This window comes from Amblyraja radiata, chromosome 9, assembly GCF_010909765.2.
Source record: "Amblyraja radiata isolate CabotCenter1 chromosome 9, sAmbRad1.1.pri, whole genome shotgun sequence".
NCBI classification, from domain to species: domain Eukaryota; kingdom Metazoa; phylum Chordata; class Chondrichthyes; order Rajiformes; family Rajidae; genus Amblyraja; species Amblyraja radiata.
In genome coordinates, this window is record NC_045964.1 from 29,067,692 (window position 1) to 29,083,059 (window position 15,368).

The 15,368-nt window shown below is 41.2% G+C and overlaps 1 protein-coding gene across 3 annotated transcripts in view; it reads left to right on the top strand.

Moving 5' to 3' along the window:
• Window positions 1–15,368, top strand: part of dph6 (diphthamine biosynthesis 6) — a 267,398-nt gene that overhangs the window by 146,706 nt on the left and 105,324 nt on the right. For all 3 annotated transcript variants that reach the window (XM_033026964.1, XM_033026963.1, XM_033026965.1), the window contains exon 12: window positions 3,658–3,832. In XM_033026964.1, the coding sequence (XP_032882855.1) occupies window positions 3,658–3,832 (175 nt within the window). The remainder of the gene's footprint in view (window positions 1–3,657; window positions 3,833–15,368) is intronic.

Below are 15,368 nucleotides of genomic sequence, written 5' to 3' on the forward strand. Positions count from 1 at the left end.
TCAATATTGGCAAGTCCAAGGAGCTGATTGTTGACTACTGGAGGGGAAAACCAGGGATCCACGAACCTGTCTCCATTGATGGGACGGTGGTGGAGAATGTCAACAGCTTCAAGTACCTGGCGTGCATATCTCTAATGATCTGCCTGGGCCCAGCACATCAATGCAATCAAAAAGAAAGTCTCTACTTCCTTTGAAGATTGAGGAGATTCTGTCTATCAATGAATAGTCTCTTGAACTTGTACAGCAGTACAATAGCGAGCTGGTTGCAACTTTAATGCACGGGAAAGGAGACAATAGACAATAGGTGCAGGAGTAGGACATTCGGCCCTTCGAGCCAGCACCGCCATTCAATGTGATCATGGCTGATCATCCACAATCAGTATCCCGTTCCTGCCTTCTCCCCATATCCCCTGACTCCGCTATTTTTAAGAGCCCTATCTAGCTCTCTTTTGAAAGCATCCAGAGAACCAGCCTCCACCGCCCTCTGAGGCAGAGAATTCCACACTCACCACTCTCTGTGAGAAAAAGTGTTTCCTCGTCTCCGTTCTAAATGGCTTACTCCTTATTTTTAAACTGTGGCCCCTGGTTCTGGACTCCCCCAACATCGGGAACATGTTTCCTGCCTCTAGCGTGTCCAAGCCCTTAACAATCTTCTATGTTTCAATGAGATCCTCTCTCATCCTTCTAAACTCCAGAGTGTACACGCCCAGCTGCTCCATTCTCTCAGCATATGACAGTCCCGCCATCCCGGGAATTAACCTTGGAAACCTACGCTGCACCCCCTCAATAGCAAGAATGACCTTACTCAAATTAGGGGACCAAAACTGCGCACAATACTCCAGGTGTGGTCTCACGAGGGCTCTGTACAACTGCAGAAAGACCTCTTTACTCCTATATTCGATTCGTCTTGTTATAAAGGCCAACATGCCATTCGCTTTCTTCACTGCCTGCTGTACCTGCATGCTTACTTTCAATGACTGATGTACAAGGACCCCCAGATCCCGTTGTACTTTCCCTTTTCCCAACTTGATGCCATTTAGATAGTAATCTGCCTTCCTGTTTTTGCTACCAAAGTGGATAACCTCACATTTATCTGCATTGAACTTCTTCTGCCATGCATATGCCCACTTCCCCAACCTGTCCAAGTCACCCTGCATTCTCATAGCATCCTCCTCACAGTTCACACTGCCACCCAGCTTTGTGTCATCTGCAAATTTGCTAATGTTACTTTGAATCCCTTCATCCAAATCATTGATGTATATTGTAAATAGCTGCAGTCCCAGCACCGAGCCTTGCGGTACCCCACTCGTCACTGCCTGCCATTCTGAAAGGGACCCGTTAATCCCTACTCTTTGTTTCCTGTTTGCCAACCACTTCTCTATCCATATCAGCACTCTACCCCCAATACCATGTGCCCTAATTTTGCCCACTAATCTCCTATGTGGGACCTTATCAAATGCTTTCTGAAAGTCCAGGTACACTACATCCACTGGCTCTCCCTTGTCCATTTTCCTAGTTACATCTTCAAAAAATTCCAGAAGATTAGTCAAGCAATATTTCTCCTTCGTAAATCCATGCTGACTCAGACCGATCCTGTTACTGCTATCCAAATGTTCGGCTATTTCATCTTTTATAATTGACTCCAGCATCTTCCCCACCACAGATGTCAGGCTAACTGGTCTATAATTCCGTTTTCTCTCTCCCACCTTTCTTAAAAAGTGGGATAACATTAGCTACCCTCCATTCCACAGGAACTGATCCTGAGTCTATAGAACATTGGAAAATTATCACCAATGCATCCACGATTTCTAGAGCCACTTCCTTATGCAGACCATCAGGCCCTGGGGATTTATCAGCCTTCAATCCCATCAGTCTATCCAACACCATTTCCTGCCTAATGTGGATTTCCTTCAGTTCCTCCGTCACCCCAGATCCTCTGGCCACTACTATATCAGGAAGATTGTTTGTGTCTTCCTTAGTGAAGACAGATCCAAAGTACCTGTTCAACTCATCTGCCATTTCCTTGTTCCCCATAATAAATTCACCTTTTTCGGTCTTCAAGGGTCCAACTTTGGTCTTAACTATTTTTTTCCTCTTCACATACCTAAAGAAGCTTTTACTATCCTGCTTTATATTCTTGGCTTGCTTACCTTCGTGCCTCATCTACAGACAATGGTAGACACAGCCTCGTCCATCACAGGTACTGACTCAGCCACAGCCCATGGGATCTACAGGAGATGCTGCCTCAGAAAGGCAGCCAATATCATCAAATACCCACACCACCCTGGCCACATTCTCATTTCACTACTACCATCAGGAACAAGGTACTGGTGCCTTGGTGCCAAGGTACTGGTGCAACTTATTCCCAGCAACAATCAGACTCTTGAGTACTGCATAATACGAAGCTCTGCAACTGCCTTTGGCTGCACTATAGACTTTATTTTTTTTGCAAGATTATGGTTACCTAGTATTGCAGTTATTAATTTATTGTATTTTTGATTATTATATCTAATATGTGTGTTGGTGCATTTACGGGCCTGTCAAGCTGCACCAAGTTAAAATGTAATTGTTCTGTTGTTGGTACATATGACAATTAAACACTCCTGATCTACTCTCTTGAAAAACATATAGTACGTAGAAAAACATTGTAAATCAGTACTTTTTATGAATCTGAATCCATTAGTTTATATTCATTTCACCAAACAGTACAACAACCATAAAATTGGATAGCTAGATTGTCAAATTGTGCTAAAATGCACGACAGAAGCAACAAGAGGAAACAAGACTTTTTGTTTTAAAACATGTGTATTTACGAGATCGATGGTGATGTTTTCCCAGGGGTCAGGACTGGTACAGCTGCTTCTTTTTGCCATATGTCTGTGAATAATTTATTCATGGGCCTGCAGGATAACATTTCCAAATTTGTAGATCGTACAATGCTTGAAGGTTTGATGAACAATGCCAGGTATAGTAATGGAATGTACAGATGGGCCAGCAAAAAGGCAGATAAAATGTAATACAGACAAGATTGAAGTGATTCATTTTTGCAGAAGGAGCAAGGCAAGACGCTACAGACCAACTGGTACAGCCAGAGAATAACAGAAAGGCATGTAACTTGGATGTACAAATGCAAAAACTTTGAAAAATATATAATTGAGAGAGTCACTAGCCTATAGTTTGGTGGATTATCCCCTTTGCCCTTCTAATAAAGAGGAACAACATTGACTATTCTCCAGTGCTCCGGGACCTCACTGTGGCTCAAGAGGAATGAAAAATGCATCAAGGCCCTGGCAATCTTCTCTCTTACCTCTCTCAGTAACATGGGATCGATCCCTACAGGCTCCAGGGACATCCCCTTAATGTTGTCAACCCCTTCTTCTTGATAACAACATGCTCTGTAATATCAGCATACCCCACACTGATCTCACTGCCCTCCATGTCCTTGTTCTTGGTAAATATTGATGCAAAATACTCATTTTGTTTCTCGCTCACCTCCTCTGATTCTCGTCTTAAACTCCTCCTGCGTCCTTGAGTGGAAAAATGTCCTTAAGCAAATTGACCTTGATGGTGACATGTGCAATATGCTGGAAACATTAAACGTCAAAACAGTCCACGTGGTAAAAAACTAAGTGTGAAATTCCCCCTGTGTTTTCCTAGAGTTTGTGTGGAAGCCCCGTTACCCGATGGAATATCACTTCAAGTTGATTGCCTTGTACACAAAAGTGAGTCAACTCTCCAGGATATAACACAAGGCCAAAAGGAAGTTATGCACGTTCAGAGTATTTCACACTGGGCACCTGCAAACATTGGACCTTACAGCCAGTCAGTTAAGGTAAGCAAAGATGGTGCTTAAGGAGTTTGATGAACTAAGTAAGGAAAAATCCCACTGTACTATATTACACTGAAGGCCAGCATAGTCTTTGTCACAGTAAGTACACTCTGTCCAGACTGCTTGTTATTTGATGATTCAAATTCAAGGCACCACGAGCCACACGATATTTTGGGAAAAGCACATCTCACGAGTGGGCCGGCACGGTGGCGCAGCAATGGGGTTGCTGCCTTACAGCGCCAGAGTCCCAGGTTCAATCCTAATTACGTGTGCTGTCTGTATGGAGTTTGCACGTTCTCCATGTGACCGAGTGGGATTTCCCCGGGTGCTCCAGTTTCATCCCACACTCCATAGACGTACAGATTTGTAGGTTAAATTGATTCGATAAAGATTGTAAATTCTCCTTCGTGTGTAGGATAGCACTCGTGTATAGGGATAGTTGATCGGCGTAGACTCGGTGGGCCTAAGGCCTTTCTCTACGTTGTATCTCTAAACTGAACTAAACTCCAGTGACTACTGTAATTACCTTCGTAGCTGCAGCTCAACAGGGAGGTAAGAACTACTGCTAAATGTGTTAAAAAACCACAAGCGAAAATCAGACCTTATAAATGTGTGTATTGTGCTGGAAACAAGACTGATGATAGTGACACAGAATAACTATTTAGTTGTAATAATGTTTAAGTAAATTGAGTCATTAAAACCAGCTCATGTTTCTGATATGTAATATTATACACTGCCATAACAATGGAAACATTTATTGACAGAGCTCTTCACAGCTGTTACTTCTGCTTGGTTTAAGGTACCTGGGGGGCAGGAACCATTTAGATTCTGTTAATAAAGCCTATTTAGGCGACATTGGGCTGATTTGCTACCAAGGAGAATTGACTGTTTTTTTCCTTGTTCTTCTCGAACATCATTGCGTCTTGAGTCATCGTAGAGTATCAACTACAAAGGCTCTTATATGAGACATGAAAGGTGATAGCGCATTGGATTTTTATTTAAGTTTAAGTTGTTCGCAAACTACAAGGAATTCTGCATCATGGGATCATTTCCATTCTGCACCGGACTAAAAATGTAAAAAACCCAATTGGGATTTTTATATTTAAAGAAAGTACATCTGTGAGGGACATAATTTAGTTTAGAGATAGAGTGCTGAAACAGGTCCTTCGGCCCACCAATTCCATGCTGACCCCATACACTAGCGCTATCCTACACACTAGGCACCATTTACAATCTTTACCGAAGCCAATTCACCTACAAACCTGTACGTCTTTGGAGCGTGGGAGGAAACCGGAGCACCCGGAGAAAACCCATGTGGTCACAGAGAGCACGTACATACTACGTACAGACAATACTCGCAGTCAGGATCGAACCCTGGTCTTTGGCACTGTAAGGTAGCAACTCTACTGCTGGGCCACTGTACCGCCCATAGTTGACCGAGTGGGCTCGGTTTCAAACCAAGATGCTCGAAGTGAAAGAGTCCCATGGCTAATGCTAACTTCTACAGCTTTACTTCCAACAGTGGCACAGCTGGTGGAGCGTCTTGGTTTGAAGAGAGAAGTGGTTAGCAGACAGGAAACAAACAGTAGGGATTAACGGGCCCCTTTCAGAATGGCAGGCAGTGACTAGTGGGGTACTGCAAGGCTCGGTGCTGGGACCACAGCTATTTACAATATACATCAATGATTTGGATGAAGGGATTCAAAGTAACATTAGCAAATTTGCAGATAACACAAAGCTGGGTGGCAGTGTGAACTGTGAGGAGGATGCTATGAAAATGCAGGGTGACTTGGACAGGTTGGGGGAGTGGGCATATGCATGGCAGATGAAGTTTAATGCGGATAAATTTGAGGTTATCCACTTTGGTAGCAAAAACAGGAAGGCAGATTACTATCTAAATAGTGTCAAGTTGGGAAAAGGGGAAGTACAACGGGATCTGGGGGTCCTTGTACATCAGTCGATGAAAGTAAGCATGCAGGTACAGCAGGCAGTGAAGAAAGCAAATGGCATGTGGGCCTTTATAATAAGAGGAATCGAAGATAGGAGCAAAGAGGTCCTTCTGCAATTGTACAGGGCCCTAGTGAGACCACACCTGGAGTGTTGTGTGCAGTTTTGGTCCCCTAATTTGAGGAAGGACATTCTTGCTATTGAGGGAGTACAGCGTAGGTTTACAAGGTTAATTCCCGGGATGGCGGGACAATCATATGCTGAGAGAATGGAGCAGCTGGGCGTGTACACTCTGGAGTTTAGAAGGATGAGAGAGGATCTCGTTGAAACATATGATTGTTAAGGGCTTGGACACGCTAGAGGCAGGAAACATGTTCCCGATGTTGGGGGAGTCCAGAACCAGGGGCCACAGTTTAAGAAGGTACACAAAAATGCTTGAGAAACTCAGCGGGTGCAGCAGCATCTATGCAGTGAAGGAAATAGGCAAAGTTTCGGGCCGAAACCCTTCTTCAGACACAGTTTAAGAATAAGGAGTAAGCCATTTAGAACGGAGACAAGGAAACACTTTTTCTCACAGAGAGTGGTGAGTCTGTGGAATTCTCTGCCTCAGAGGTCGGTGGAGGCCGGTTCTCTGGATGCTTTCAAGAGAGAGCTAGATAGGGCTCTTAAAAATAGCGGAGTCAGGGGATATGGGGAGAAGGCAGGAACGGGGTACTGATTGGGGATGATCAGCCATGATCACATTGAATGGTGGTGCTGGCTCGAAGGGCCAAATGGCCTACTCCTACACCTATTGTGTATTGTCTATTGTCTCCCTTGCAGTGCCAGAGACCCGGGTTCAATCCTAACCGGGTGCTGTCTGTGTGGAGTTTGCATGTACTCCCTGTGACGGTATGTGTATGCCCCACATTCGAAAAATGTGCAGGTTTGTATGTTAATTAGCCCTCTGTAAATTGCTGTTTAGGGAGTGGATGCAAAAGTGGGATAACACAGAACTAGTTTGAACGATAGTCGGCGTGGACTCGTTAGGCCGAAGGGCCTTTATCCATGCTGTAACTTTCAATTAATATACATCGGCCAGTCTGAGTGCCGAGAAACAATCTCTGTATTTTACAATGAGAATAATAAATGTAGTATTTTAGTCATCTCAGGAGAATATTTTGCCTAAAGCCCAGATTGCAATTATTGTAACGATTATAATTTATAGCTCATTAACTTTTGCTGTTAAATACTTTAGTCAAATTATTATTTTTATGTTTGTTCCTCTTTGATGGTCAATATAATTGACAAGATAAATTACCAGCCCTTATTGACACTAAAGCTGATTTTGACATGCTCCATCAAGAATTGTTCTACGCAGAATAAAATTCTGTGTCTGAACTATCAGTTTAATTTGCCAGTCAAAATGTCTTTCTCAGTTATCAGTGGAAGATAATTAGCCGAGGATCAGTAGAGCAGAGTGCGGAGAAGGTTATAAGGTTTTGTGCTGAAATACTGTACTCTGTGTACAGATCAATTAGGACGCTTAACTTCATTTATAGTACGACAAAATTAATCCCATAAAAATGAGTGATCTCAGAGGAGTCAGTTGTCAGCTTCTGGCAAGATCACTTTGCCATAATCTATTAAAAAGCAGCTTTTATCAAGGCTTGCCTTTGTCATATTTTATGGATTTTTTCCATAAACACTGCCTATACTTCATAAATGTCTCAATTTTCTAGTCTATTAACATGACTTCAAAAGCAATTGATAAAAGGACAGTGCTTGCATGAAATAATACACCAATAACTTGAGGTGCTAAAGGCAATAACAGTGGTTAGACATCTTCACATGGCCTGCGAAGTAAAACAGCTCTAGAATATAACTCACTGCCTGTTGACCAAAAAGGATTAATCAAATTAATTGGGAATTGTAAAGATATCCATTCCTGTATTTTCTAAAATATTTAGTTTTTTTTTAATATTATTACATTTTATGGTAAAAAGCAACAGTAGAAAATAAACCTACAAATCTAATCACCTCACTTCAGATAATTGTCATGGCTTTATCTAAAAATAGTCTTGGTCAGCATTTTGCTATAATTCCATGTAAATGGCAATGCGAGAGAATGCAAATAATTTTTGCATGTTCTGCAATCATTAAAAGTGAAAAGAACAAGTAAAATAATTCTTCATTCTGAAGAAGCATTCCGACCAGAAATGTCACATCCATGTTCTCCAGAGATAGTGCCTGAGTTACTCCAGCACTTTGTGTCCGTTTGTGTAAACCAGCAATTGCAGTTCCTTGTTTCTACGATAAAATAATTCTGCCCTATTTAATTAATAACAATTGAGTCATCTATGTTTTTCCTTTCTTTTTAAATTACATTGCCCACATGCAATAAAAATTTAAATAAGTCCCCCCAAAAATGTAATGGTTCCTGACATTATCAATTGCTCATGATCCCACGGCTTTTTATGATTTTCTGCTCAGCTTGCTGGATTTTACTACACAGTTGTTGGAAAGATGCCAACTGGATGTCTAACTAATATCCATTATGATGTGATTTTGATATGTCCTGTGCATACACCATTTTTAAAAAGAACGTGTAATATATGGCTGACGTTGATGTAAAATGATTGGAAAATGCTCACAACATATCGACTAGCAGATACTTGTTTTGCCAATGAGTTGTAAGATTTCTTTTCCAAAAGCTAAATTATTTAAATTTAATTGGAGTTATCTAAAGTAGTGAACTACCTAGGCCTTTCTCTCAGTTCAATCACTTATTTCAGATGAGGAAGGCAGGCAAGACATAAGGAACAATAGACATAAGAAATAAGAAATAAAGCTGAACTGTAAGGTTGATCTAGTGCAGACATCTATAGAAATACAAAGTAGTCACAGCACAAGCACGGACACTTGGATTTGGCAGCATTGACACCGCATGCAGATAATCTAATTGCACTTATGTGCTCTGTTCTTTTATTCCTTCCCCCTTTCACCTTCAATCATTTTTGTGGTCTAATTTTGAAAATTAGCACAGGTTTTCACTCAGCCAGTACTAATAGCAGCAAGTATTACAGTCTCATAGATTGCAAAGATTGTTCTTCTGCTCCATGTTCTAAATCTCTTGCATTTCATTTCTCATGTTTTACTTCCCTTTCAACTGCCAGGCTTGCCTTGAAATTACGTTGTATAAAAATCTTTGTTTCTGGGAAGACACTGGAATTATGTGGAAGATAGACACAAAATACTGGAGTAACTCAGCGGGTCAGGCAGCAATTTCCGGTCAGTTAGGTCTGAAGAAGGGTCTCGACCCGAAACGTCTCCTGTTCCTTTTCTCCAGAGATGCTGCCTGATCCGCTGAGCTACTCCAGCATTTTGTGTCTATCTTTGGTGTATACTAGCATCTGCAGTTCCTTCCTACACAATGGAATTATATGGTTTGGTGCCTCACCCTAGACCAACGTTTCTCAACCGGGGTACCGACAGTTTTTTGTTTTTTCATTGTCAATAAACTTGAGAAAAACTTTATTTTTTGCTTAAACCAGTTATCAGGAAAATACATTATGTTTGCCTTATGAACTTTAAGTTTATGAAAGAGATTAATAAAGATATATAATAGTTTTAATGTAGGGGTTCCCTGATACATGAAAGTTATTTCATGGGTTCCGCAAGGGTAAAAAAGGTGAGAAATGCTGCCCTGGACATTAGTTTGAACATTTTCCATACAAATCTTACTTGTATGCATGATGCATTTTTGGTGCCAGACAGCCAAATAATGACATCATTCATTCAGAGCGTCCGCAGGTGATAATCGATCACACTTGTCATAGCTCCTTTAGTTTAGTTTATTATTGTCTCTTGTATTGAGGTACAGTGTAAAGTTCTTTTGTCGCGTGCTGTCCAGTCAGCGAAAAGACTACATGATTACAATTAAGCCGTCCACAGTGTACAGATACGGGATAAAGAGAATAACGTTTCGTGCAAGATAGAGCCCAGTAAAAGTCTGATTAACGATAGTTTGCAGGTCTTAAATGAGGTAGATGGTAAGTCAGGACCGCTCACTAATTGGTGATAGGATGGTTCAGTTACCTGATAATAGACGTTTCTCTTCTGTAATTGCTCGCTCACAACCCAACGAGGTTTTCAAAGTGCTTGCCATGACTCTCGAACTATCTTTAATCGGACTTTACTGAACTTTATCTTGAACTAAATGTTATTCCCTTTATCTTGTGTTCTTACACTGTGGTTGCCTTGACTGTAAGCATGTATAGTCTTTCCGCTGACTCGTTAGCATGCAACAAAAAGCTTTTCACTGTACCTGAGGTACACTTGACAATAAACAAAACTAAAAGATAAATAAATAACTTTAAAAAAAGAACCTGCCTGAGAAGATCCTTCCAGCCCACATCTAATACAACAAAAGAAACCCACCATCACTCCCTCCCACCCTCCCACCTTTGTCTTTATCTCCTTCAACACTAATTGCAGCCCTGATCTGACCGAGTCAACCCAGACTTCTGACCAACCATTGTAGGTATTGCCATCAGAACAATCCTCGCCCAACCTCTTCCCAACTGATCCATGATATTCCTATCACTCAGAGCTCCCAATCCATCCACCCCCACCCTCAACACACAACCCTGGCCTTGATTTCCTTTGTGTTATTCCTTGATGCAACATGCAAAGAAAAGGGTCTTCCTGGTTTGGGTAAACTCAGACCATCCTGGGGCTTTGAACACAATTGAATTTCCAAGGCCAAAATGGTTGTTGGAGGCTGTACATGCCTCGTGGGCACTGAGGAAATTCTAAGCATCTGTTTACATTCTCTGTAACAATTATCAGCACCGTTGTTGTACGACCAACCCATTGTCTATGTTTCACCGCAAAATGCCACATGTGATGGAAGGAACTGTAAATGCTGGTTTATACTGAAGATAGGCACAAAATGCTGGAGTAACTCAGCGGATCAGGCAGCATCTCTGGAGAAAAGGAATAGCCAACATTTCGGGCCAGAACCCTTCTTCAGACTGAAAGATAGCGAAGGTCAGAACAAAACAGGGCCGGCAACAGATGACCTCAGGAAGCGTGGAATCTATAATGGCACATTGTTGGCTGGAGAAGATGTGCTAACGACAGGGATACAGGGATGCAAATGCCCCCGCTTGTCATGCAATTACAAATTTAAAGCAAACCTCTGTTGCATTGCTAATATTTGTTGATGGTTCTTTTTGTTGATGCTTCAGACAGTATCGCCCATGAAAATGCATTGCTTTGGATAAGAAATACTGGTACTGCAGCTTTGTAGTCAGATTGCCATGGTTAAAATTATTTGGAGGTAGTATTTACGGTCCATACAGCTAGTTTCAGATGTGCGCACAGATTTCCCTTGTGTTGCGCTTCAAACCTCTTATTTTAAGATGACATTTAAATGTAGAAGAGCTACTTCAAGCAGGAAATATTCCAATCTTGCTTTCCCCCTTCTGCCAAGAGATTCATGATTTCATCTAGCCCGAGACCAAGCAGATCATGTTTAATGCTGTAAAGCAGTGTATTGTATTCAGTTGGCTAAATATTCGCTGTGGGCTAAGTTTGGATTTAATAAAATTGGCTCTGCAGCATTAGCTCTAAAGCAGAAGAGTTTTAGGAGATGTAAAAGATCAAACAGCCAACAGGACAGAGTAGGCTTTCTCTGTGGTGAACAACAATATGAGAAGTTTCCATCATCAGATCGCCAGAGGACTAAGACTAGGATCAGCTACACATTGCATGGTACTCAGATTTCTCGACCCACCCACTCCCCTTCACTTCACAAGGAAAGTGTCATATGATATACAGCTACAGACTCAACAGATTTCTTAAGTAAAAAGACAATAAGATGCAAGTCCGGATCCCAAAACTATATTTTGGAAAAAGTGGTGGATTTGATTTTTCATTGGTATCAACTGCCGAAAAAAAGGTGTGGAACGGTTGGAAATGGGGATGAGTACTTGAGCAAATTTATTTTCAGCTTGATCTGATCAGCTGCAATATAAGTGGTGATGCAGGGTCACCTGCTATAAGCCGACAGGGTCCAGGGTTTAGATATAGGTTTAGGTTGAGTTTATTATTGTCACGTGTACCAAGGTACAGTGAAAAGCTTTTTTGTTGTGTGCTAACCAGTCAGCGGAAAGACTATACATGATTACAATCGAACCGTGTACAGATACATGAAAAGGGGAATAATTTTTGTGCAAGATAAAGTCCAGTAAAATCTGATTAAAGATAGTCCGTTGGTCTCCAATGAGGTAGATGGTAGGAGATGTGCAGTTGGGCAGCCACACGTCCACATGCTACACAGTATTTCACTCCATCCCTGAACTTTTTGACACCTTTTTTTTAAAAAGAAAGCAAGGTGTCCATTTCCCGCCTCGGCAATTTTAATCAGAAACTGGATAACTGTGCATGAACAAGGTTGGAGTGAGACCTCTGACAGAGGGGAATAATGCAATCCCAAGATGTTAGATCAAGATCAGAAAACAGATAATGAAGATTCTCTTCAAAAATATACACCTCGTATGTGAACAATCCGAATACTAAAACTGAAGGATTTTCCTAAGATCTATACCAATAAACCAACTGCCTTTGTGCTGTACCTACAGTAAATCAGTTTTACTTATCACCTCCTTGTATTTTATCTAAATGAAGAAAGGATCAGACATTTTCCTGTCCAAATAAAAATTGGACACCACTAATTATAAATCATCATTGCCATGATCATTAAAGTTATTCGATATCAAAATGATGGAAAATATATTTCTGAGAACCTGCTGTTTTGCCACCAATTTGGTTTCAAAGGAAAATTATTTTTGCTCCCATGCGAGGGTGCAGAAATGGAAGCGTTATATTTATCAGTCTCTCAAAGTTTATAAAAATGTTATTCCTTGTCGTTCCGGCCTCATTTGGAGCAGATTGTGCACCTATACAAGTGTGAGCTGTATCATCTTAAAGGGACAAATGCAACGTAGTCAAGAAATCTCAGCAGGGAACCGTTAGGAGTGTGTGCTTTAGACCCAATCTGTTCCAAGTTTTGTTTCAAGTTGGTGAATGTCATGAAAAATGTGTGTTGTCTGTGATGGAACCACCGCCTCAAAAATAATTAACTTTCCATTTGAAAAGCAAGCATCAGAAAGAACAGTGAAGGCAGATTTGGACAATGGATGTGTAAAATCTGTAGCTTTTACTGCTTAGCTGACGTATATCTCCACATAGAAAGATATTTTATTGTTCAGATTCTTTACGTACACAATTACAAATTGGTCAATTACAAATTTTCAGCATCTTGACTTAAATATAGATTGAGATCTGCAGAGGTCAAACCAATGAGACTGGGTGGTTGAAAAAGAGACTGGGAATCCTTTGAAGACAACTGTAATACTAGATCCTGTATCTATGCAATTACAGACACTGAGAGATGAAATCATCTACACCTGTTTGGCAACCGACAGAGAGAGTTTGTCTTTTGTTCCTGGACTCAATCCAGTCATGTTTCAGGAACCACATAACCTCAAAGACAATAGCATTCACAAACATAGAAACACAGAAAAATAGGTGCAGGAGTAGACCATTCGGCCCTTCGAGCCAGCACCATCATTCAATATGATCATGGCTGATCATCTAAAATCAGTACCCCGTTCCTGCTTTTTCCCCATATCCCTTGATTCCTTTAGCCCTAAGAGCTAAATCTTTTTTGAAAACATCCAGTGAATTGGCCTCCACTGTCTTCTGTGGCAGAGAATTCCACAGATTCACAACTCTGGGTGAAAAAGGTTTTTCCTCATTTCAGTCTTAAATGCCCTACCCCTTATTCTTAAACTGTGACCCCTGGTTCTGGACTCCCCCAACATCGGAAACATTTTTCCTGCATCTAGCCTTTAAGACTTTTATAGGTTTCTATATAATCCACTCTCATCCTTCTAAATTCCAGTGAATACAAGCCCAGTCAACCCATTCTTTCATCATAGCCACACTCCAGCTAATATCATACGGAAGAGAGCCTTCTAGATAACATTTAATGCAGAAGACACTCACTGGGCCAGGCAGCATATGTGAAGAGATAAATCATGGTAATATTTCAACTTGATGACCTTTCGTTAGCCTAAAACCTCATTGAATCTTGCCGAATAATGAAAGGACTAGATAGAGTGGATGTGGAGAGGATGTTTCCACTAGTGGGAGAGCCTAGGGCCAGAGGGCACAGCCTTAGAATAAAATGACGTACCTTTAAAAGGAGACAAGGAGGAATTTCTTTAGCCAGAGGGTGGTGAATCTGTGGAATTCATTCCTATCAAGCGGAGATTAATAAGGATGTCAAAGGTTACGGGGAGAAGGCAGGAGAATGGGGTTGAGAGGGAAAAATAGATTTGCCACGTGGAACAGACTCAATGGATCAAATTGAATCTGCTCCAATGTCTTATGATCTTATAAAACATTTACTGTATCTTTTCAGAATCCGCATGATCCAATGCACGTTTCTAGCATTTTCTTTTTCAGATTTTCAGCGTGCACAGTATTTTCCTTCCAGGATGTAGGAGAGTAGTTAATAACTTGAGAGTTGCTAGTTGTCCTATTGAAAAAGGCTTGCTTGTTCATGTCAGGAACACAGAAGTTCACTTTATAACAATCTGCATCATCCAGGAAGTAAGTGCATAAACTGCCCATGATAACATCCATTCCTTGTCTCCTGCTTGCAACACTCTGCTGGCATGGTCTGCAATTGTGTCCCCATGGAAACAAACAGAACAATCTCTTACAGTGCGGAATTTCCAGGGAATCTATTAAGCTCCAGGAACCTAGTACTGGTGTCAGGGGTTACGGGGATAAAGGCAGAAAATTGGGTTCGGAGGGAGAGATAAATCAGCCATGATTGAATGGCAGAGTAGACTTGATGGGCTGAATGACCTAATTCTGCTCCTATCTCTTATGACCTTGTGAACCCTTTGGCAAATCACACCAAGGATATCTCTGCTTCCATAGACAATGTTAATCCCACAAGATGACTGCTTTCTGCAAAACCCTCTCTCGCTCCATTATGGTGTGTCACTTAACTTGAAAAATAACATTTTGGTAAAGAATTTAGATGCCTGCAAGTGATGTGGGTTCAAGAGCTTATCGTGGAGTGTGTACCATAGGCCATCCTGAACATAATCCAAAAGTGACATGATATTTGTCTCATTTGATGTCTATTCTTACCTTAAGATTCCCATTTATCAAAATAATTTTCGACCATTAACTATAACATGGTTACCATTTATATTTCGCTCCCATGTGCAAAAATTTCAGGTGATATTTTCAGGATAAATAAAATACTCAACTTTTGTGAGGGATACAGAACAGAAACAGGCTTTTCGGCCTACTAAGTCCATATAGATCTTCAACCTTCTAGTCACAGAAATCCTACATGAATCCCAATTTTTATTCTCCCAACATTCCCATTTACTCCCCCCCCCCAGATTATACCACTCACTTGCACACTGTGGCCAATTTGCAGCAGCCAATTCACCTACCAACCTGCATGCCTTTGGAATGTGGGAGCATCTAGATGAAATCCATGTAGTCACAGAAAGAA